The 25,000-nt window shown below is 41.3% G+C and overlaps 2 protein-coding genes and 1 non-coding gene across 3 annotated transcripts; 1 reads left to right on the top strand and 2 right to left on the bottom strand.

Moving 5' to 3' along the window:
- Positions 1-3,484: 3,484 nt before the first annotated feature.
- On the bottom strand, positions 3,485-3,556 carry Trnas-gga (transfer RNA serine (anticodon GGA)). The gene has a single exon. It is a non-coding gene; the product is annotated as a tRNA-Ser (tRNA).
- A 5,890-nt stretch (positions 3,557-9,446) lies between these two features.
- On the top strand, positions 9,447-17,403 carry LOC143295167 (RING finger protein 11-like). Its single transcript, XM_076606740.1, has 3 exons — positions 9,447-9,727; positions 11,625-11,782; positions 12,825-17,403. The coding sequence occupies exons 1-3, from the start codon at positions 9,623-9,625 to the stop codon at positions 12,994-12,996; spliced, it is 435 nt and encodes a 144-aa protein (XP_076462855.1). The 5' UTR covers positions 9,447-9,622; the 3' UTR covers positions 12,997-17,403.
- A 5,054-nt stretch (positions 17,404-22,457) lies between these two features.
- LOC143295142 (uncharacterized) lies at positions 22,458-22,847 on the bottom strand. Its single transcript, XM_076606707.1, has one exon. The coding sequence runs from the start codon at positions 22,845-22,847 to the stop codon at positions 22,458-22,460; it is 390 nt and encodes a 129-aa protein (XP_076462822.1).
- Positions 22,848-25,000: the final 2,153 nt, after the last annotated feature.

The following is a 25,000-nucleotide window of genomic DNA, read 5'->3' as shown; positions in this document are numbered from 1 at the left end:
GATTGAGAGAGTGACCTTGTTGCCAGAGCTGGTCTGCTTTAGGTGTGGAGTTTGTCCTCCTGTCATACTGACCCCTTGTTCACCAGGACTGACTAAAGATGTGGGTGTGGGCTTTCTTTTCTTCTTCGCAGCTTTCACAGCATTAACCTTGTTGTGAGGATGGAGAGGTTCCACAGGACTGGTGAATGTGGAGTCCCCTTCCAGCTGGTCCAGGTCTGACACTGGGCAAGCAGGTCGCCACACACTCTGCTGGAGCCCCTTGTGACAGACAGTTCACTGCAAAGGGGACAAGGCTGCTCACGCACCAACGTATTTTGCCAAGGTGCACTGAGAACTGCTGACAGTCTTGTGCTGGAGGTTTCCTGACATTTACCGTGGGAGCACCTGTGATCTGCACACTTCATGACCTGCTGCAGAGCATGCAGCAACTGTCAACATTGTAGTATGTAGGGATCTGGATACCTTGCGCACATACTGCCGGAATCCCCTCCTCTCCAACAAACTTGGTTCTCCAGCCTCTCCTGCGTTGGGTGTTACTCTATGATTCTGTTCAGCAGACAGACTTTGTGAATGACTGTGCACTCCATTTCTTGAAGCATCAGTGTCAACCTAGGCACACATCACACCAGCCAAGCTCAAAGTTTCACTGGCTCTCTTCTGCCACTCTCCCACCAGCTGTGCCCAGAGACCGAGGAAAGGAGTGGCCACACCCAGCCGCCCGTAGCTGACACACTTGGTTGGCAGACGGCGCACGTATCTATCGATGGCAAGGCCTCAGTTGTCCTGCCCCACCTGATGACCGGCAGTGGTGTCAAGGATGTCGTGGGGAAAGTGCAGCTGGCAGGAATGCACGCTCAGACTGCGGGCCTCGCGCAGTCCCCCCACCTGTGCCCCCCGGTAACACCATGGCCACCCACAGCGCCATTCCCCACTCTTTGGGTGCCACCACATCCCACCTTCTCCGAACACCGCAACGTGTCATGTTCCGGTCTCCACTGAGCAACTGGCTGGCTGGGCACTGGAGTAGCAGCGCTGGAAGTTTGGACTCTTCCTCCCCCAGCTGGATGACTGAACCAGAAACGAAATTTACAAATTATTATTTGTTGTGAGAACAGATTTTGGGGGGTGGGCTGGGGGCGGGGAGTTCTTAATGTAGACTGCCACTGAATTTACAGAGAATAGGGAGAGAAGAAGTGTGTGTGTGTGTATGTTTGTGTGTGCGTGTGTGTGTGTATGTCACTGTGAATGTGTGCGTATGTGTGTACGTAAGAAAAAGGTAACTCGACATGGTCTGCTCCAGCCATTCTCACCAACCCTCAACTCAAATCTTGGTCTCTTCACCCAGTTCACACCAAGAAGTGAACAGGCACTGTGGGAAGAAAGGTGAGATAACCAAAGATGGACAAAACATTAATCATTTATGATTCAAAAGGTGCTGAGCTTCTCTCCTGGGCCTCCACTAAGGAGCGTAGGTACAACACTGACTGCAAACAAGATAAATTGACTGATCTACAACACGAATTGCAACCAACAAAATCAGTTAACTGATAACAACACTGACTGCAAACAACTGATCGATCTACAACTCTGACTGCAAACAACTGATAAACAACTGATCGATCTACAACTCTGACTGCAAACGACTGATCGATCTACAACACTGACTGCAAATAACAAAATCAGTTGATTGATCTACAACACTAGTGGACTGCAACCAACAGATTCGATTGATCTATTATACTCACTGCAACCAACAAAATTGATTGATCTACAACACTGACTGCAACCAGCAAAATCAATCGATTGATTTACAACACTGACAGCAAACAACAAAATCAATTGATCAATAACTTTTGCGTCTGAATCTTAATGCCTTTCAAAAGGAAAAAGAAAAAAAATTAACTTTAAGCTACAATTATTTCACAGATAAATAAAAAATGGTCATTCCATCTTAGAAATGAACTCAAACGATCCATGGCAGAGGGGGTAGGGGATGGGGGAGAGGGTGTAGAAGGGGAGGAAGGGCGTTGCGCAATCATCATCACAGTAAATTTGTCATCACAGAGAAATACCTACAGCAAAACACAAATGTTTGAGATACAAATACATTATTTAAAAAGTCTTAATTCTAAAATTAACTTTATCTCAAATGGGGGGATAGGTGGGTGCAAAGATATGCAAACTAGAAGAGGGGAAAGTGAGAGGAGGAAGCGGAAATTAAAGCATGAATAGGGAAATGTTTACACACACACACACACACACACATGGCAACAGACAATGGGACCAGACAACAAGTGGAATATGTTACAAAACATACCAGACACAAGCACTTTGGAACAACGTCTGTCCATCTCCTGTTCCGTCATTTTGGTTTGGGTGACTTCCTCACGTACACCTTCATCCCTCAGCGGCGATACAGCGGCTTCTGCAGGTAAATGATCCCAGGTCCTCACCTCTGCAGCTGAATCTGTTCAACCATATAAATCAGGTGAGTTTCAGGGAGGCACCAAAGTGTGTGGACTTACCAGTACACTACACATCTACTTGAAAAAATGTAGGGAAGCATGTGGGATTTGGGGCGGGGGGGAGTGGGGGGGGGGAGCAGATACCTGATCCTTTATAGACCAGTCACACTGGTACAACTTAAATCTTTAGTCAGATTGTTGTTCTGCATCTGGGCAAATAATTGCAGATTTCACCTTCACTTATTTCAACAAGTGTTAAAGTAAACCCCCAAAAGCTCAACTTGATAACTGATAAATTCAACAACAAAAACCTAGTCCCTAAATCATCAGACACTGACTGCCAGGATTTAACTCACTCAGTACGGCCAGACCTCTCTTCTCCTCTACACAGACCCCTTGGATGTCCAGTGGGTGTCTGAATGACCCAACCTTTAGCTTCCGTCGTCAGAATTGTGGTATTCTTTGTCAACATTCACCTCTTCAGTATAAGAACCTTCCGCTTGCAATATTTTGTTGATGGTAATTGGGCTGAAACGCTGTTAACGTCGTCTCTTTCGCCGTTCATATGGAGAGAGTTAAAGCTAAGACTGCTGTAATGGGAACTGGGTGCACCAGACTAATGTGCCCATCATTGTCTGAATCATCTGATATTGCCTCACACTGCAGTTACAGTTACTGTTCAGACATGCCAAACAATCAAAGATTGCCAATCAAGCACTGACCTGTCCAGATCCACAGATACAGTGTTTCAGACTCGACCAAAAGACTCTCATAGCCATGTTTATTGGTGGCAAAAAAATTCAGTCTCATTAGTACTTAAATAATATTGAAAAATTGTGTCATTTGTCTAAACCCATGCTGACATTACAGTGATAACCAGCACACCCTTTGCTGTTTCTTCACTGTGCTTGCATGATTTGTATTAAGTGTAATAACTGGTGCAATAATGATAAGTGCAACCATAGGAGTACTGTAATTCTCATCAGTCTCTATTCAGTAGAATGAAAGCTGCTGACGAAAGACTGGGGCAGGAGTCGAACCTGCACCCCTGGAGCTCCAGTTCCAGTGCTCTGCCACTGAGCTACCCAGCCTCTGCTCTGTCAGCAGCAGCCTACCCCTCAGTTACTGGCACCAGTCTCTTTGGATCAACAACAATGTGACCTCCTCCTTTGGTCAACCCTGATGGTTTCTGTATTGATATAACTCTGTGTGTGTGGGTGTGTGTGGATTTGTGACAAAACAACAGTAAAAGCACTGTGTGTGTGTGTGTGTGTGCGCGCGCGCACGCGCACGCCTATTAAGTCTCACTGTTTGCAGAGTGGAAATGTATGAATATAAATCTACGTGTTCTCAGTAACATTTTTTCATGTTACGTATCTTCTTGCCTATCCTCCACGCTTAAATGAAATTGTAAGTGTTCTGGCTAACTTCATATTTTCACTCAGAGCATCAGCTGATGTTGGATTTATCAATACTCTGCATCAAGGCATCATATTTTCTGTTCCAATTCACTAACTGTCCCGCTTTTCCAACCTTTCACAACTCCATTTAAACTGAAATGCAACATGGTTATAGGTGAGACCAGCATCAGAGAATGCCAAACAGGAAGTTAAATCAACCAGTCAGTCATAAGAGGTGTCAGTACAGTGGTGGCTCATCATCTGCTAGACTTCATTCTTTACCCTAGCTGTTAAATGACGTGCCCCTTCAGAGACTGAAAAACTGAGGTGATGCCAACATTCACAGGATGACAGTTTAACATGTCTTAAATGTTGATAAGGTTTAAGGACCAGCTGGCCCTGACAGACAGGGAACTGGATTCAAGTCTCGTGCCTCCACTTTCAATGTTTGCCGTTTTATTGTTCATTTTAGAAGAAAAAAAATCAAATCAGCATCACAAAAGTGTTGCAACTTGCATTACCTTTTATTGGAATGACATAGAACGTTTCAGACTATGTTAATGTAGGGTGGATGAGGTGTGAAGGGTTGTTGTCATGCACCCATGTAGACTCGTATCACACTCGCGTCCAATTCTCCAACTTAAACACAAAAACAAACAAGAAAAAAACCTTGGGACTAAGATGTGCCCACAGGCGCTCGTGCACGCTGCCTGTCAGCCTTACACACACATTCTGCTGGTGAACCCAGGTCACCCAGTCTCTCCCCTTCCACAAAGCACCTGCTTTCTCTGTGATGTTGTCTCTCCAGTGGCTGGAGCCAAAGTGACCCAGAGCTCTAAGAAGATGCCCAAGGTACTATTTCCATCCTTCCTCAACACACTGTAGTACCCTCAGATTCAGTCCCAACAATACTATTATTTACAAAATAATAAACATAAAATTTTCTGAAACTCTTACCAAAAGCAAAAAAATAATTTAAAAAAATCTTACCAACTAGGCCAAGTTTGGTTGGCATACAATCCCACACTTCTAATGCCGGGGAAATTAACAAAGGACGCTTACAACCCCTCGTTAATTAGTAGACATTCCAAAAGATGATTCAACTTGGGCCCCCGATAGATCAGAGGTATAAGGCAAGTGGTCGAAGGGAGATAACCTAGCCCTTTTACTCAGTTCAGCACAGTCGGTAACAGACATTCCTGCTGCATATGAGAAGCCAATTTATTTTTCTCTCACATTAAACCAAGTCCAATCTATTCAAACTTTTGCTAACAGGTTTCAGACTGTTATACCAAGTCTAATCTTTTCAAAATTTTGCGAACAGGTACTGAGGGAAGATAAATTTGCAAGCTGCTTCCACAACCACCCATTCCTGCTGAAGGGGTTCTGTTTAAGCAGTTTTACAGCTATTCTTTGAAGCAATCAAAATTTAAGTTAGCTGAAATACAAACATGTAGGAGGAAATCACTGTGAACATAATTATGCACATCTCAAAGCGTGATTGATTAAAATTCATGATCATCATCATTTACATTAGTACCGTAACAGCATACAGCACATGAAGACATACAAGAAGGGGGTTGGGGGGGCGGGGGGGGGGGGGGGGGGGGGGTACATACATACAGAAACATTGATAAAATTTGCCAATATGAACCACCACATAAAAAATTTCAAAATAGGCTTCACACACACACGCATGCATGCATGTATGCATGCACGCAAGCACACATAACGCATACACTTTGAAACATGCACACACACACACACACACACACACACACACACACACACACACAGTGAACACCCACCCACCCATGAGCACACACACCTAATAGAAACTTTTTAGAGTAAACAAAAGAAAAAGAGGAAGGGGAAAACAGGTGACGATGGTTGGTCAGTCACATCCAACACGGAGGTTTTTGTTGTTGTTGTTTTTTAAGTTGTTACAAAAGAGTTGGTGTGGTCAAGGTGGAGAAGGTGTAAAGAAGTATAGCATCTTTTTTTGCTTGCACATTCTTTTCTTTTGTCATGAACTTTAAAAAAGATTCTGTGTTTCAGAAGAACACACTACTCCACCTGGTAACCAAACCTTTGTGATACTTAGAATCAGTCCTGTGTCATTCATCACCAAACTCACAAATATTGATGCTCCAAAATATAATGAATTAAGGTGGTGTTCAAAATGTGTAAAAAGAAAACACATCTTATGTGTTCACCCTTTTCAGTGATGGGACTTTTACATGCATGGTCATTTTTACTTGCCCATGCTGGCATTCATACTCCATTTTCGGGAATGTGCATGTTTGTTATGTTTGTGTTTCTATATCACACACAGAATGCTGACATTGATTCTTTCAGTGTAGGAGATGCCCAGTAGCTTTTGCAAGCATCTCATTTCCATGGCTTGGATCTTCTCCTCGAGGTTGGCGGTGAGAGTCCATGTTTTACAAGCATAGAGAAGCATTGATTGAACCAGTGAGCACATTAGTTTCACCTTCGATCTGACTAATATTTTTGCCTCTCCAAATGGGCTTCAGTCGATGACATTGATTACAGGTCTTTAAAAAATTGATTTGATCTTGTTCGTATGAATATATCTTTTGTCGGATCAGTAAACTACAAGTATTATATACTGGCAGAATCGTCTCGATTTTCATCTTTAAGTCTAGTCCATTTATGTTGGCCCATGTTAAACTGATTTAACGCAGTTTGTAATTTTCAGCATACAAGCTCGTAAAAACTGACCCTGTTCAGGTGACTTAAATTAAGATTATAAATTCATCTTAAATAACCAACACTTCATTTTATACTCATTATAAAGTAGGTGTTGAGCTCTTTCTTTTGCAACTTATCCAACGTAAATCGGTTCAGAAATCATTTAGAAATCTGTCACTGAACACCTTGTAAGAAATACAGTTGTCATATTTGGCCAGATTAGGGTCGATCTGCTCGCAGCACACGTGATTGTCTTTGTGGTCAGCTTAACTTGCATAAACTGGCAGAGCGAGTAATGAGTGGTCATTTCATACCTGGTCAGTCATCTGACCAGAGCAGCTCTCTCTCTCTCTCTTGCTGTGTCGCGAAGCAGTGTGAGTGTGTGTCATGTGTGTTCTCACAACGGCTGACATCTCGCTATGTATTGCTGTAAGTACTAGTGTGTAGAATGTGTTGATTTGTAAATTGTATTATTCGACACAGTACTTGTGTTCATATGAGTATGTTCAATTATTGCTTTGTTCAGTTATTGCTTTGACATGTTAGTCACAGCTATGATTGATCTAAATAATCACCATGTCGTCATATGCTTGGAGCAGTGTTCCATTTGATTCTTCTTAACGTCACAGTCATTGACGTCTCTGGACACTGATAGTTTGTTCAGAATATTCTAGTGAGTGCATATGACGCGTTCTTTCTCATTTGCTGTCACTGATGAAGGTTAGTGTTTCACTGATTATCAGTACTCTAAGATGTGTGTAGTATTCTGCTGTTGTGATTACAAGATAGTGTTGGATTAATATCAGTTATTGGTTAAAACCACCTGATATGTATCAGTCTGTTAATTGTAATTTAGTTATCATGCTCTCTCCTATACCGCTTACTCCAGTATAGTGCAACATGATAAGCTGATTCATTTGAGTCACTTTGACACAGTATAAGCTTTACCTAATCTATACTGTCAGTGTACTTTCACTAAATCAGCATAGCTTCAATCACTTTAACTGCACTATTTAAATGTATTAGAAATGTCATTTCATGTCAGTGTTTGGTCTTCACACATATCCATTACCAAGTGGTAGTCTTTCCATGTAATATGTATACATGTGCTTTATTATTCACTTGTGCCGACATGTTGTGCTAATGACATTTGTTTATGTCATTCCAGGCACTGTCTTCTCTTCTTAGTTCTTCTCTTCTTATATTCTCTCTTTATGTCTTCTCCTTTAGTTTGTCTTCTTTTCTTATGTTCTTTTAACTATTATAAATAAAACAACAGAAAAACCCATTTGCGACTGTCCTCTATATGTTCCTGGTCTGTGCGCGGGAATTCTGGTCTATCCTTTAATTCAGTAAATCATTACTAGTTAGTTCTTTTGTACTGTCCGTCCCCTTGAATAACCACTCAGTTCAGGTAACACGGCTACATATATATATATATATATATATATATATATGGAGAGAGAGAGAGAGACTGAGATCTAATCTAATTTTTAACAAGGTAATCACAGAACTGTCTTGCACCGCTTGGGATCGAACACGAGAATCTAAAAGTTTTACTTGTACATGCAAGCACTTCAAATTATCATCTGCAGTCCGCCCCTGAGTGTGAACATACTCTGTAATGGCGTTAACAATCCCATGTATTTCGCATAGTCTGAGTGAATGTCATATTTTTTCACAAAATAAATTACACGACAAAACATATCCATTTTCATCCAACAACATTTAAATGACCAATTTAATACACACCTTTTTAATTTCAGTCTCTTAAAAAGGGGTGGCTTTTAATGTGTCAAAATATTCAGAGTGCAGAACAGGCGTTCAGAGACCAACTCATCAGCACTTTCAGCCAGTCTGTTTCCCAAGTTCCAAATACATGTCTTTAATATATGAAACCGAAATAAATTCGTCTTTATTTCTTGCAAAGATCGTGTGTGTGTGTGTATGTGTGTGCGTGTGTGTGTGTGTGTGTGTGTGTGTGTGTGTGTGTACCAACGTTCTCCAAATAACATCATTTATTATTGAACAATGATTATTCTATCCCATCTTTATATATATATATATAATATATATATATATATAGTCGGTTTCTGTTTCACATACGCTACACATCTGCTGTGTGTATATACTCTCTCTCTCTCTCTCTTATATTTAGATAGATAGATATATGATCTTCTGTTAAAATATTTGTTTTAAAGGTGATGATACCTGATAATACAGTCGCACAGGCCCCATTCTCTGGTCACTGAGGTTTTGAGGGCATACCCTATAAGTTAGTGTAAAACATGAACCATAAGTAAATAAAGAATTACACAAAACAACAAATAAGTGAATACATTAAAACAGAATAAAGTGAATTATATTCAAAATTATAGTTAAAAAAATCAGAAGTGAAAGTCAAAGACGACTGAAACACTAAAAGCACCAGGAATGACATGAAGCACGTTTTCCAGACAGAAACGGCACTTGATTTATTCAAACGTTTCAGGTTTTAATGTATTTCTTTGCTGATGTCAAGAGCATCAAACTGAAAATAAAAACTTTTGATGTAATATTTTCTCTAAGTTCGAATGACTGGGAAACTGAGCCAGTAGGCATGGCCTTGTTTTTGTGTTGTCAGACCAATGTTTATATTTTATCATCAATGACGCAATGAGGTATCCATACGCATTAAAAATAGATAAAAAGAATATACCGTCATTGGTATGGGTGCCGTTATCACAGTGAAAATCCAACGCTGAATAAACAATCAAAATGTCGGAATTTTTTCCGTTTCCCCTTTTCTGTATTAAATTCAGTTCAGACCCAATGAGAGAACTATATTAGCTCTTTACGTCATTGAGCGCACGGACACAGAGTTTGGAATGACGCGATCAGCTGAATGGTTTTGGTCTCGCTATCGGGGTCATGGTGCGTGCTTAGAATAGAAAAGTGGCCAGACATGTCCATGAGAGAAGTTTCTTTTAGTGTCAGTCAGTTAGGCTTGTATGTTCTTTATGTGAATTATCAAAAAGAGTTGTTGGGATCAACACTTTCGAGATGGGCAATTGTTTGAGTTCTCAGGATGCAGACGACATTTCTCTTATTCGAGAAAGTGAAGGGTCTGACAGCGGGAGTAGGTCCGAGCCTCCGCCTCCATACCAGGTAAACTTTTCTCCTTTCACATCATTTCTGTTTATTGTATTTTTTATGTTTTCTGTGCTCCCTTTCGTGCTCATCGACCCTCCGCTGTGGCAGTCACCGAAACGCAGAAGCTGCAATGAAAGCGAAACGGATGTTCGACAAACGAAGCAACGACACTGAAACCTCAAATCAGATACAGTGAATCATTTGATTTATCACAGTTCCCACTTTTTTTCAACACGTCACAGATTGGATCCATTGTTGGTATCAATAGACCTTCACAGAAAAACGGACAAAGTGCGTTAGTAATCAGCCACTGATTCCGATCAAGTTATTGTCACTTTCGTTAAAACGGGACAGTTGGACAGGATGTAGGACACTTTAACATTCACACAAAATTTATCCACGATGGACCGAGTGTTTGTGTCTGTGACACTCCTCCTCACCCCCAACAGTTTATTTTCTGCCAGCTCGCTCATGCACATTGCACATTAATTTATAATGAAGTGGACTGGTTGACCACACCTCTCTGAATGGCCTGAGTCTCTGTCTCTGTCTCTGTCACACACACACACACACACAGAGTCACAGTACTCACACACACATCTTCTCACTCCTGGATTGAACTATTTCGTTTGATATAACATTGATTGCATTTCAGCTTGCTCTTTTTATTTTATTTTATTTTATTGTTATTTCAGTTTTCACCCTTCCATTGACAAGTACCTGTATAATCCCCACATATTGAACATAAAAATTACCACAAACCAAAACGTATGGCCATCAAAAGGTCTGTGGATTGCCCATTTGAATGTCGACCATGCAGTTAATAAAACTGCTGAAATATCCTCCCAACTAACCATATGTACTTGGGCTTTCAGAATAGAGACTTTCCAAACATATCAGTGATGCTGACATGTACATCCCAGGATATGATATAATCCGAAATGACCCCATGAAAGCCAGAGACACTGGTCTTGTCTATGTCAGCGAATCCCTCACCTTCAAACATCTACCTAATCTAGAGTAACACAATGTAGAATCATTGTGGATAGAAGTCGAGGTGAAGAATACACCCACAATTTTAATTGGTTTCTGTTATAAGAATCCCGCAGAACGGTTAAACTGGTTAGACAGATTCGCTGCAAATAGACGCTGTCACTTTAGAGTCAAAGGAAATTATACTTGGGGACTTGAACACTGACCTTATCAAAGTAAATAAGTAGTAGAATCAAACAATGAGTTTCTTTAATCTACATCAATTAATCAATACACCCACCAGAGTCACGCCCAACTCACAGATGCTCATAGTCATAGATCACATTTTCATTTCCAATAAAATCAACATAATAGACTTGTGTTCAAGTCTTTGACTCTTGTGATCACTGTCCAATTTGTGTCACATGGGGTAAGAAAAGGAGTAAAAATTCCTAAACCAGGCCACAAAACAATAACCTATCGATGCTTCTCGAAATTCAGTGAACAACTATTCATAGATGACGTGAAAAAATTGTGGCTTTCTTCTGTATACAATATCACAGACCCCGATTCAGCAATTGAATATTGGACTGAAATATTTACAGGAATATATAATAAACATATTCAGCTGAAAACTATCAGAGTGAAACACAATCCAAAACCAGCTTGGAGTTCCAAAGAGTTGGAAGAGGCAGGCTACATTAGAGAAAGAATAATATATAACAGTCTGCTTCAGTGGATTGCTTCATTAGCCAACAGTTCATAAATCATGTGACAATCAATACAGTCACCCTAGTTAAGAATGCTGTGATATATGCATACTTTGATAATTTTATTTTAAACAATTAAATTTTTTGAAAAAAATTGAAAGGTTAGAGCAGATAGTTGTCACTTAAAGATCAATATATTTATATTTCATGTGTGTGTGTATGTGTGTTAGGAATCGCAGGTAGCGACCATCTACCATCCCTCACCCAGTGTCAGCAGACCAGCCAGTCAGCTGACGGAGGTAGAACAGATACAGATCGCTCAGCGTCTGGGGCTCATCAACCACCTCCCCATGGGGCTCTATGACGGCACCAGTAAAAAGGCTAAAGAGTATGTTGCAAGTTCACTTTTACACATCTAGCAGATAGGATCTTTCTAAATTTACCCACACAAAAATAGGAAAAATATTCTGTTTTTTAGTATATATATATATATATATATATATATATATATATATATATATATATATATATATATGAATGTATCTTACAATATAACATGTTTTTGTGAGTGTTGCGGAAGTCAGTGTCTTCCACTGTTACAGTACTTGTAAGTTTAAATTACTTTAAATGTTTAATTCTTATTTTTCTGTTCTGAAGCATAATCTGTTGTGGGTTTTTTTGTTTTTTTGTTCTTTCATTGAAATGTCCTTTTGTCATTTAACATTATATGCATTTGTGTAAGATCTGTAAGTATGGTTTAGAAATAGGATAAATGCTGAGATTTCCTTTTTAGATTTACTTGTCAGTTAGGTTGATAATTATCACACTCTGGCAAAGGAGAGATGGAAAAGGGGAATTGCACTTGTTCTGTCCATTGTGTTCTGTAAGAACTCATTACATTGACTTTACAGAACTGACCGTTTTATTCATAGGTTATTCATACGGAAATATATTTGTAGGAAAGAGATGCCCATGTGCTCAAGTATACAGACACATACATCCAAGGCAAGTGCACTAATCAAAACTTAAAATAACTAGCATGTTGGCCACATGAAGTGGAGGTGGGGGTAATTGCTGGAGGGGGTTATGAGGAGCTGCATAATTTTTCTTGTGTTTGTTTTTCATCTCACAGTTCAGAATACAGAAGCGAGAACAAGTTTCTCTCCATCACTGAGTTAGTATTGCAATCATTACCCCTTTATTATCAGTTTATGTCTACCCCACCCTCTCCACATCTGTCAGGGCCACCCCATCTCATCCCTCCTTCACTTCCACTTTTTCTCAGGTGTGCATATAATTTATATATTGCGTGCGCATGCACACACTCACACACACACAGATTGTTACTAAATGATTAGTGATATCTTGAGAATGAAAGTATAATCAATGAAAGCTGGTGAGTGATGATGGAGAACTTTTGTTGTTGACAGATGTGTGATCTGCATGGTTGAGTTCGCGATGGGAGACATGCTGCGCTTCCTGCCTTGCATGCACGTCTACCACAAGGACTGCATTGATGACTGGCTGATGAGGTCCCTCACCTGTCCCTCCTGCATGGAGCCAGTTGACGCTGCTCTCCTCTCTTCCTACGAGACCAGTTGATCCACAGCTGTCATAAACTAAAGCAGTCCACTGGGTGGTCGACGCTGCTCTCCTCTCTTCCTACGAGACCAGTTGATCCACAGCTGTCATAGAGCAGTACAGTGGGTGGTCGATGCTGCTCTCCTGTCCTATCAAACCGTCTACAGTTGTCACAGAGCAGTACACAGGGTGGTAAAAACTGCTCTCTCAATCTGTCAGACCAGCCACCTCTGTCACTGAGCAGTACACTGGGTGGTCGCCACTGCTCTCCTATCAGACCATCCACAGCTGTCATAGAGCAATAAACTGGGTGGTTGATGCTTCTCTACTCTATCAGCCCATCCACAGCTGTCATAGAGCAATAAACTGGGTGGTTGAATGATGCTTCTCTCCTCTCCTATCAGCCCCATCCACAGCTGTCATAGAGCAATAAACTGTTGTTGATGCTTCTCTACTCTCCTATCAGCCCATCCACAGCTGTCATAGAGCAGTAAACTGGGTGGTCAATGCTTCCTCTCATATCAGACCATCCACAGCTGTCATAGAGCAATAAACTGGGTGGTTGATGCTTCTCTCCTCTCCTATCAGACCATCCAAAGCTGTCATAGAGCAATAAACTGGGTGGTTGATGCTTCTCTCCTCTCCTATCAGACCATCTAAAGCTGTCATAGAGCAATAAACTGGGTGGTTGATGCTTCTCTCCTCTCCTATCAGACCATCCACAGCTATCATAGAGCAGTACTCTGAGTGGTTGATGCTTCTCTCCTCTCCTGCTATCAGACAATCCACAGCTGTTGTAAAGCAATACACTTGGTCGACACTGCTCTCTTGTCCTATCAGACCATCCACAGATTGTTCAGTTGAAGTGATCAGTCTTCCATGGTTCAGCAGGTGTGGCAGGCGGTGCTTTGTTAGGTGTGGCTAATCACTGTGTGTAGGCGAGAGAGGAGAGTTCTGTTGTCATTGTGGAGCTGGTTGTCGCAGTGCTTTAGACAATGAGCCTACACGCCCTGATGTATTGTTTGACACAAGTAAACCATTTACACTTCACAGTCTCATGGTCTGACAGTATTTTGTGTATTGTGCTCAACAAGATGAGATGGGTGTGTGTTCTGTGTACATCCTTATTCCTAGCAAAGATGAGATGCAACTTGTTCCACAGCCCTTTCTCCAGGACTATTTGTCTGTCACTATTTTGGAGAGTGTGTCTTTAAAATACATGTAGAACTTTGGAATGAAGTGCTTAATACTGACAGTGAATTGTCTCGTATTCAGTGGCTTGACACCAGAAGAATGAATATATTATCTGGGTATTTTCTTTTGACTGTGTCGTATGAAAATGCATGACAAACAATTATGGATTAATGTACTTTTTAAACTACTTTCTTCATTTCTTGAACACTTCTAAATGAAAAGAAATGCAGACTTGCACACACACGCACACACACTTACACTCGTTCACCGTTACACTTACACTCTAACAACACACACACACACACACACACACTGACCATCACAATGTGTATCCAAATCAAGTTAATTATATCAATTTATATTAGAACATAAAAAAATGTAAACAGTAAAACTACTTGATAGTACTAAACAATAATTGATGAATAAAATTACTTGATAGTGAAGAACAGTCATCCGCATATTTTTCTTTTCTTTTTCCTTCAGATAAATTGATGTTAATCTTTGATTGACTCATTGATAAAAGTTAGTGTACACATAACAAAATATCCATGACAGAATAGTTGGAATCTAAATGTTACTGGTTTGTTGATGTGTTATCGCTTAGTGGCAGAACTTGTTGCAGAGAAAACAATTGAAAAAAAAAATTGTTTTAATTTTTATTATATTGGCTCACATGTATTTTACAAAGTGAGTGTATGCAATTACCCCATTTCAGTGGCGTGTGTGTCTGTATGTGTGTCCATGGTTTCATAGAAGATGTCATTTTCTCAGGAACTCCATTGACAAGTATTGTCTATTGATGTAAAACATAGCATGGTTTTGTTGATGTAGCCTTTTCAGCCAACCCACCAGAATAACTATGTACCACAGCATAGTCCACAATTTTGCGATCATCAGTGCTTCAATCACAAGTTTATGTTATTGATCTGGAAATTCTCTTATCTAAATCCTAATTCTTTGAAAATAATATCGCTCATGCATCAACTGAAAGCTTTACAAAAATAGAAGCCAATCTTTCCAGTTTCTATCCCATGAGAAATAATGTTTTCTTTTGTGCAATAATCATCAGAAGTCAATATGTTATGGCTTGAAGTGATATTCAGTAGGAGAAAAATAGGGAGAATTAGATATTTAGAGTATATTATTGGAAAAATTCCATGGAAGAATACTGCAGACCAAATGAGTAAATGTCAACAAAATATTAAGAATTTTGCCTTTTTGTTATACAGTTAAACTTGGCATGCAATATATATGTATATAATACATATGTGATGTTATGCCAAAATGTGATTTTCATGTAGATATTGTAGCTTCAGAAAAAAAACATCTTTTTATATGTTATTGTTTTAAAATGTGGAGTCTCATCATATTTGATGATGTTCTGTCCATGCTTGTGTTAAATATGGCGTCTCGTTTTTAATGAAGAATGTTGAACAGTGTTTTGATTTGTGTCTTTGTACCTTATGTTGACCTGTGGCCGAGGAAACATCACTGAGCAGCATTGGCCTGGTATTGTGTCCCTTTGGGACACTACATTTTGTTCTTGTTTGGTATGTGTTTGACTGTAGCCGAGGGAATGTCTCTCACCTGGCCTGTTGTGTCCCCTTCAAACTGCAGTTACTGTCCTTGTTCAGTGTGTGTTTACCTGTTGCTGAGGGGATATCACTGAGCAGCATTGGCCTTGGTGTTGTGTCCCCTTGAGGAACTACATTAAAATTTTACTGTTTTTGTTCAGTATTTGTTGACAAAGCTGAATGTCCAGGATGGCAAGTCCTGATTATATATTGACATATTCATTGTTGTCTTGTTTTGGTTATGCTTTGGGACATCAGGAAACGGGTTAAAAGAAAGAGATGGGCAAGTTCATAGATAAGATGGATGCAGCTGTCTTCTGTGATGAAGTGTTCATTGTCTTAGCAGCATTCAGCTTGCGGACTGCATTGACTTCCTGGGTAGCGTCAAGCTTGTGACCTTAGTGACTGTAGGGGTTACAGAGATTGACCACGATGAACTGTATGGCTCTTAGTTGTAACTAGGCAATAATGGAGATAATGGTCTGTTCTAAACAAAATTGAGGTCTTTGAAATCTATGCATGATCAGTCTCGTTATTTAAATGTGTGTGTTCATATATGTGCATGTGTGTGTGTGTTCATGTGTGTATGCACGTGCCTGTATGTGTGTTCATGTTACACTCTATACCTTTTATTTTTAATCCCATTCCTCACCTTTTCTTTTATCATTACCAGTTTGTATTTTGTGTGATGAATGTTACAAGTAAAACAGAAGTGTTTGGCTCGTGGTCTGTTATGAATCATTCAAGGATTGGAAAATTGGATTGCAAAATATTGAATATTGCAGAAACATGCTGGAAAGATACACCATTGTTGTATAGTGTGATTAATTCACACACTTTGTCATAATGGTGAAATCTGCATTGCCATGAGGCAGGACAGATTGATTGAGTGGGTACATGTACAACCGGTGAGTGCTTGCAGACATATCTTTATGATTGTGAATGGATCAGAAATTAAAAAAAAAAGTTACAATTGTGAATGAATCAGATATAAAGAATCATTGCCTTTGTTGATTATGTGAAGATATGTATTTCTGTAATAAGAACGGTGATGTAACCAGCTGTGAGAGAGAGACAGAAAAGAGAAAGTGTGTATGGTAGTAAGACAGAGAGAAAATAGAGCATAGGTGTGTGTGAGACAGAAAAGAGAGAGTGTGTGTTTGTGTGTGAAATAGAAAAAAAAGTGTGAGGTGTGTGATGAAGTAACGATGAAGAAAGAATCCAGGTATGTGTATGCAGTTATTAGTATCTGTCAGTAGATATAACAATGACACAACATGATCAGAAGTATCTGTCAACAGATTTTAACACACAATGGCAACAAAGTTTAAAAAAAAAAAAAAAAGGTATCTGTGCACAGATTTTTCACACAGTGATACAACATGGTTATTATTGTGTGTCAACATGTTTAACACAAAATGACACTGAGATGGACGGTGCTGCACCGTGGCAACATTTGAGAGCACCCTGAATTTCAAACCGAGAACTCTGTAAAAGTGCACTTGCAAGAAAGTGATACAGTTAATTTTAAGGGCATAGTGTGTCAGTGTGTGTCTTTATCTATGCACAGACAGTGTACTTCTGAACTGTAGTGTTAACTTTTCTCTTCCGTTGTTGTTCATGGTGGTCTACTTGTTGCAAATAAAGGTAATGAAAATGAGCCGTTTTGTGCTTGTTTCTGTGGAAAGTTCTACAAATCACAATAATTCCCTGTGTGTTTATGAGGTTTCCAGATTTGCCCAGGTTCTTTGAATCTGTCTGTCTCTTTTTCTTGTCACAACAGCAGTTTGTATACTCTCTCTCTCTCTCTCTCTCTCTCTCTCTCTCTCTCTATATATATATATATATATAATGAAGTTCTCTTCTCCAGTGCTGTTCTCTCGCAGAGAGGCTCACAGCGCTTCACATACTAAATACATTAACAAGAAAGAAACAATTCTCAAGAAATTTCAAACAACAATCACTAATGGAACTCCACAAATTACATGTTATAAAAGAGAAGCAAAAACCATCACTCATGGTGCTCCACAAATTACATGTGACAAAAAAGAAGCAACAACCGACAAGAAAAAGAATCAACCAAGAAGAAACAGTCACCATCCTCACATCATGAATAGCACACACACACACACACACACACACAACAACAACAACAACAACAACAACACACATACACGCACACATGTGCACTCACAGAGCACCTCCACCCACATATATATATATATATATATATATGTGTGTGTGTGTGTGTGTGTGTTCATATAATAGTAACAAAGAAATGATAAACTGTGCTACTGTGGTGTGTTATTCAGAAGAAAAAAATATGGGGATGGCTTAGAAGAAGAAAGTGGACTGCTCAGAAAAAATAGGATTGTTGAGGAAAAAAATATGTGGGGACAGCTTAGGAAAAAAGGGCTGACTCAGAAACTTATACATGGGCCACTCAGAAAAAAAAGTATGGGGATGGTTAAGAAAAAAGTATGAGGACAGCTTAAAGAAACAACAACAACAACAACAAATAAACAAAGTTATATTTCAATATATATATACATGTAAACAATGGGGACGGCTCAGAACAAAAAAATAGACGTGGTGGACGGCTCATAGTAAAGTGTGGAGATGGCTCAGAAAAAAAATACAGGGATTCCTTTTTTCTGTATTGTGACCACGATCACATTTGATTATTCTGTCATTGTGTGGGGGGGATCTGCAGGAAAAGGCACTAACTCTATAAAAAAAAAATATATATATAAAAAAATAAAATAAATAAAATTCCTTTATTTAGCAGTATCTAGGCTGAACCACTCCAGCTAGCAAAGCGCTCCCCTGGGATAAACACCGACCGGCACAGCTCCAGCCCATCATTTACTGCTACTTTGATCCATGATCCCTAGACTAAGAATTAAAACTATTACCTAAATCCTTTCTTTCTTTGGTGATGGTTCACAGGAAAAGAAAAAAAAAGAAAAGAAAAAAGTCTGTTGTTATCATTTAGCAGCTACTGCAACACCTTTGATACAAAAGTGCCAGTGGTATTGGCCTCCACAGCTGTCAGGGGCAGGGCGTTCCAGTCCAAAATTGTTCTTGGGAGGAATCCCGCCTGTCTGTTCTGCGTCCTACTGAAGATCTGGGACAGCTGTTCTGAGTGGGCTCGTCGTTGTCGCAGCGGTGGTGGAATGAGCTTCTGCTCAAAGGAGGGCATGTTTACCTTGTCATGCTGCAGTTTGTATAGCATGGCCAGTCTTGCTGGTTTATGTCAGAGATGCTTGACGTGTTTCTGTAGCGCCTCTGCGAATCTTGCTGCACGTCGTTGTACTGATTCCAGACGGTCAATGTCCTGTTGCTGATATGGATCCCAGACTGATGCTGAAAATTCAAGTACTGGGCGGACAAAAGACTTGTATGCCAGTTTCCTGAAGGTCTGGGAGCTGAGTTTTAGATTCCTTCTCAGGAAGCCTAAGGTTTTGTTGGCCTTGGAGCTAATGTTTTCGATATGTTTCTTCCAGCTAAGATCTTTGCTGACTGTCACTCCAAGGTATTTAATGGCGTCCACTGTTTGTAGTATGTGGCCATGCAGTTCGTAAGCTTGCTCCCGTGTTTTCCTACTTCTCATTACAGATAGGGTGTAGCATTTTCCAGGATGGAACACCATGTCCCAGCTTTTCTCCCACTCAGCGAGTCTTGTTGTAGCTGTACATGGTCCTGGGGCGCTGCTACTACCTTATACACTGATGTATCGTCTGCGAACAGGCGTGCTTTTTATACAAGCTTCTCAGGCAGATCATTGATGTATATATATATATATATATATATATATATATATATATATATATATATATATAAAAGGCATGGACCAAGGACTGAACCCTGTGGTACCCCTGAGAGGACGTCAGTAAAGCTGGAGCTAACCCAGTTTATGACCACTGCCTGTCTTCTGTTGCTGAGGAAGTCTGCGACCCATGCATTGGTTTCACCACGAATGCCCTAAGAGTGGAGTTTGTGCAGGAGTAGCAGGAGTTGTTGACCTTGTCAAATGCCTTAGCGAAGTCCATGATAAGGACATCAGTCTGTAGCCCCTCTTCCACGTTTTCCAGCAATTTGTCAATGAACTCCAGAAGCTGTGTTTCACAGCTGTTCTACGCCACAATCGTTGAGGGTGTTCAGCAGTTCTCTGTGTAGGTTGGGGTAAGGGCGATTGGACTTCAGCTCTGCTTTCTTCCAATCCCAAGCCATGTTTCTGTGCCGATTATGATGTCCGGCTTGACGCTATTCACCTGATCAATAATTTCAGCCTCCTTCCTAGTCATAGATTGGAAATTGATATTTAGCACTCGGAGAGGCCTCTTGGTACATCTATTCTGCTGACTTGTTCTGGTTGGTGTTGAAGCGTGTTGTTGAGTTTCATGGCAAGTTTGGTTGGTGTTGTGCATGACTGATCTGAGATCTGGGAGTCCAAGAAGTTGGAGGTGTACGGAGCTGTTGAGACTGGCCATTCCACTCCATACAGGTCGAAGATAGTTTGGCTGTTTGGGTTCCCACATATTGCACAGTGCCATGGGACATCCCCCTTACTATCGCCTAGTAAAGATGGGTGTCAATACTTTGGCAGTGGGCATGATACCCCTGCCCGCAAGTCTCACAGGCCACTCCCGTGTCTCCCCACTTTACTGTAATGTCACATGTTCCACAATACCTGGAGTGCTGCAAGTTTGATGGACCATTATCAGTTGCGGCATCTCCTCCTGGATTTACCACAACTGTCGAGCTAAGCCGAGCGTTCTTTGGTCCGGGATTGGGCTCAGGAGCGTATGAGTTACTGAGCAAGAGGGAGGCGAGGTAAAGCACGATGAGCCTCTGTCGGTAGTACCTATTTGAACATCTATGGGTCATTCGCTTTGAAGCTGACGACAGCGCCTCGACGAAGATCGAAAAAGATGTCCCGTGCGTTTGAAGTACATTTTTGTCTCCAGAATTAATATGCTCTCTGTCATTTAGTACACGTGGTTTCAATGCGTCAGCGATCAGGAAGGAAATATTTAGCTTGAACATACCTTGTCACTGACAGAAAAATCCTACCGGAAGTAAACAAACATATCAAGCCTGTGAACTCAACCACCAGAACGAATAAAATGCACAAACATTCTAAGTGAAATTACTAATTTAACGAATAAATCTCGGTTCCTTGTATGTCTCTATCATATATATATATATATATATATATATATATATATATATATATATGTATAACACTAATTTAAACAGAATGACGCTAGCAACTAAAAGAGAAATACTGGAATTTTGTTCTTGAATGCGGACAAAATTGAAAAGACGTCTCCATCTTGACACATGCACAGATGGCTCTGAAAAAAAAAAAGATGAATGGGGACAACTAAGAAAAAAAGGGGGTGGCTCAGAAAAAAGTTTGGGAAAGACCCAGAAACACACACACACACACACACACACACACACACACACACACACACACACACACACACACACACACACACACCTGCCTCCCAGTGTCAATCTTAAACGTCTTCTGATTTTGGTTCTTGTCTTGTCTTGTCGCGCGCGCGCAAGCAGGCACACACACACACACACACACACACACACACACACACACACACACACACACACACACACCTGCCTCCCAGTGTCAATCTTAAACGTCTTCTGATTTTGGTTCTTGTCTTGTCTTGTCTATAATCCTGTGATAATCCCTATACAGGGCAACAATTCACAATAGGGGGGTGCGCTCTAGATGACTGATGTCTGTGTACGACCGTTAAGCCCCCTAATTCAGCCAGGGGAACCCAGGACCCACACAACATCAGTGAAAAAACAAAACAAAAACAACAACAAAAAAAAACCCTGTCCTGTAGCTATATTGAGCCCGAGGCTGGCAGCCAGGCCTCAGTCCTGATCTTGAATAACTGAGGGGAAAGATCATAATATAGTCTGGAATCTAGTTCCACAGGCGGGCAGCTGAAGGGAAGAAGGAGTGCCTGTGGGAGTCAGTGCGGGAGAAGGGTACCTGTAGTTTCCGGGTGGCCTCGGACAGTTCAATTTGTCCGCCCTTAAGTACCTTCCCGGGGTGCCACCTCAACCAAACCACCCATGATCTTGTACATTATGGTGGCCTTGGCTGCAGTGCGAGGCAGTTTGAGAGTGTCGAGTTCCAGCCTGGTGATACGCTCAGTTACACTGGTGGTGGGGCGGAAATCGCCGAGCTGATCTGCGTTGTACCATCTCCAGGTTGGTTGTGAGATGCTGTTGCGGGGGGTCCCAGACTTGCGCAGCATATTCTAGGATGGGCCTCACAAGCCCCTTGTAGCATGCTGTCTGGGTGGTGTAGGGGCATCCTCTCAGGTTCCTATTCATGAAGGCACTGGTCTTGTCTGCCTTTGCTGTTGTGGCCTGGATATGTGCTCCCCAATGAAGGTCTTTAGACAACTCTTCGCCCATGTATCCACCTTCTGGAGTTCCTCATTATGCAGAAAGTAGGTGGTAGGGAAGGACTTTTTCTTCCTTGTTACCGAGAGGACATTTGCCGGCATTGAATGACATTTGCCAGGTCTTCTCCCAACGCTCAAGTTCGTTCAGATCTTCTTGGAGGGCGTTGGTATCTGCTTGGGACCTGGTCTGCCGGTATAGGATGGTGTCGTCGGCAAACAGACGGACCGTGGATCTGATGTTTTTGTTGACGTCATTGATTCAGATGACAAACAGGGTCGGGCCAAGGACAGATCCCTGAGGAACCCCAGAGGTCACTTGGCCGATGGTGGAGATCTGTCCTTCAACGTTCACTTGCTGGGTTCTGTTGGCGAGGAACTCTTCAATCCAGCGAAGTGTTTGTCCACGGATTGCGTAGTGACAGAGTTTGAGAAGGAGGCGGCGGTGAGGCACCTTGTCAAAGGCCTTCGAGAAGTCCAGCAAGATAGTATCCGTTTGTCCTCCCTCGTCAAGCGCTGCTGCCAGGTCATCCACTGTGAGGATGAGTTGTGATTCGCAGGATCTTCTTTTGCGAAATCCATGCAGGGCATCGACAATGATCTTATGCTTGTCAAAGTGTGATGGGATGGCACTTCGAATAATGTGTTCCATCAGTTTGCCACAGACGAATGTCAGGGAGATGGGACGGTAATTTGCTGGTTCTCAACTGTGGCAAACTGCTGACGCGATTGTCAAAACTTTCAACGCACATAAAGCTGCTGCTGGCTGTGATTAATATCAGTCTACGTCGCCACGTAGGGTGTGAACAGGATCTGAAAGTGTCTCTGCACCACCCCTAACCCTATCCACCAGTTGCTGCTGGCTGTGATTAACATCAGTCCACGTCGCCATGTAGGGTGTGAACAGGATCTGAAAGTGTCTCTGCACCACCCCTAACCCTATCCACCACCATCCTCCCAGGCCCCTTCTACCCTACACCCTGCCTCTTCCTTCTTGCTCTGTGTTAGTAAATAAGTGTGTGTGTGTTTGTGTCTGTGTCTGTGTGTTCGTGTGCGCGCGTTCGCACGGGAGTGTGCCCGTGCCTTGAGACTGCAAGTAAAATCAAGTCAAGAATAGTTTCCAGCAGAGAATAGCGTTCTGTGTCCACTGATAGTCTGAATATGACTAACGGGTTTAGAGGCTATCCACCCCCTCCTGTCTCTTTCTGTCTGTGCGACACACACACACACACACACACACACACACACACAAGCTTCATAACACCAATAACATACATATTTAGGGAGAGAGAGAGAGAGAGAGAGAGAGAGAGAGAGAGAGAGAGAGAGAGGTGGATTGGGGTGGGGGGGCGTGGGGGGGTGGGGGTGGGGGATAAAGGCCAAAGTCGAAAGTGAATAGAGGGAGAAGATGAGAGAATGACAGTCGGAAAGACAGAGAGACGGTAAAGCGTGTCAACTGAAGAGAGACATGAAGAGGTCAGGACGGAAAAGAAGATTTCACACACACACGCACGCACGCGCGCGAGGCACACACACACACACACACACACACACACATGTATATATATATATATATATGTATGTATGTATGTATGTATATGTATATATACATCAACTTATCGTCTAATATCACTGATAGTGAAAAGATACTAAACTAAAGAACGAACGAACACCAGCTGGTTGAAATCAAATCAAATCCTGCAACGGATCTAATCAATCAAATTTTAATCCCTTTAATCCTTGGGGTACCGCAACGATCAGTGTTTGGACGACTTATATTTTCTATCTATGTTAATGTCTTGCCATTATATGTATAGCAGATGGGAAATGTCCCCTGGTAACGCTTCACTCCAGTCAAACAATAGCAATCCTATTGAACCTGTAAATAATTTTCAGAGCAATATAAACAGACTGACCAAACAGACCGAGTTGAAGCACATATGTATGTATGTTTGAACAAGACCAAATGACAGAAGCGACCAAAAATTATTTATGTTCCCCCTTTGCACCATCATACAAATAGATTGAAAAAGCAACTGACAGTAAAATGTAGGGATTATTATAGACAATGACCTGCCATGGTCTGATTATGTTACAGACTTTGGAAAACGAATTTCTACAGAATATACCAGCTTACCAACGTTAATTATTTTGTCTATCTTCATTGAAGGATACTGTACTTCCACGCACGTGTTCTCACTCTCATATCAACCTTGCGGGAATACCACTGCCGGAGCGAAGCAATCCTCAAACGCATCCATCGTTTGTCCAAAAGAGCAATACAACTTATCAAGTTGAAATCCAGTTCTGTGACAGATACTGACACGAATTTAGATGTCCTCCCACTCAGAAACACACCTATTTAACAAATGGCCGTATACAGGAATGAAAATAGACACACAAACTTTCTTTTCCAAGACGGAAACAACTGACAAAAAAATCTAGTTTAACCCATATTCTTGTGGAACGAACAGCTCACCTCACTCTTTAAAAAAGATTTCGTTTGAAACAACCTTTCAAAAAGGCACTAAAAAGCATTTGACGGATCAATATGACTACTATGATCCTTTGTTCTCATGTCTCTCTTCAGTTGACACGCTTTATTGTCTATCTGTCTGTCCGTCTCTCTGTCCTTCCGACTGTCCTTCTCTCATCTTCACCCTCTATTCACTTTCAACTTTAGCCTCGCCCCCCCCCCACCCCCCCCCAAGCACCCCCTCCCTCCCCCCCCCCCTCTCTCTCACCCTAAATATGTATGTTATTGGTGTTATGAATCTGCTTTCGGGCAATACAAATGTGTCAGAA

The sequence above is a fragment of the Babylonia areolata genome, chromosome 20 (assembly GCF_041734735.1).
Source record: "Babylonia areolata isolate BAREFJ2019XMU chromosome 20, ASM4173473v1, whole genome shotgun sequence".
In the NCBI taxonomy this organism is placed as follows: Eukaryota; Metazoa; Mollusca; class Gastropoda; order Neogastropoda; family Buccinidae; genus Babylonia; species Babylonia areolata.
Note: the sequence above shows the minus strand (reverse complement) of the source record. Positions and strands in the feature narration are given on the sequence as shown.

Excerpts from the sequence above, each read along its gene's own strand:
- LOC143295167 (XM_076606740.1), top strand. The coding sequence starts at position 9,623 with ATGGGCAATTGTTTGAGTTCTCAGGATGCAGACGACATTTCTCTTATT. Across the intron at positions 9,728-11,624 it reads AGCCTCCGCCTCCATACCAG|GAATCGCAGGTAGCGACCAT; the intron begins GTAAACTTTTCT and ends TATGTGTGTTAG. Across the intron at positions 11,783-12,824 it reads ACCAGTAAAAAGGCTAAAGA|ATGTGTGATCTGCATGGTTG; the intron begins GTATGTTGCAAG and ends TGTTGTTGACAG.
- LOC143295142 (XM_076606707.1), bottom strand. The coding sequence starts at position 22,847 with ATGGAACACATTATTCGAAGTGCCATCCCATCACACTTTGACAAGCAT.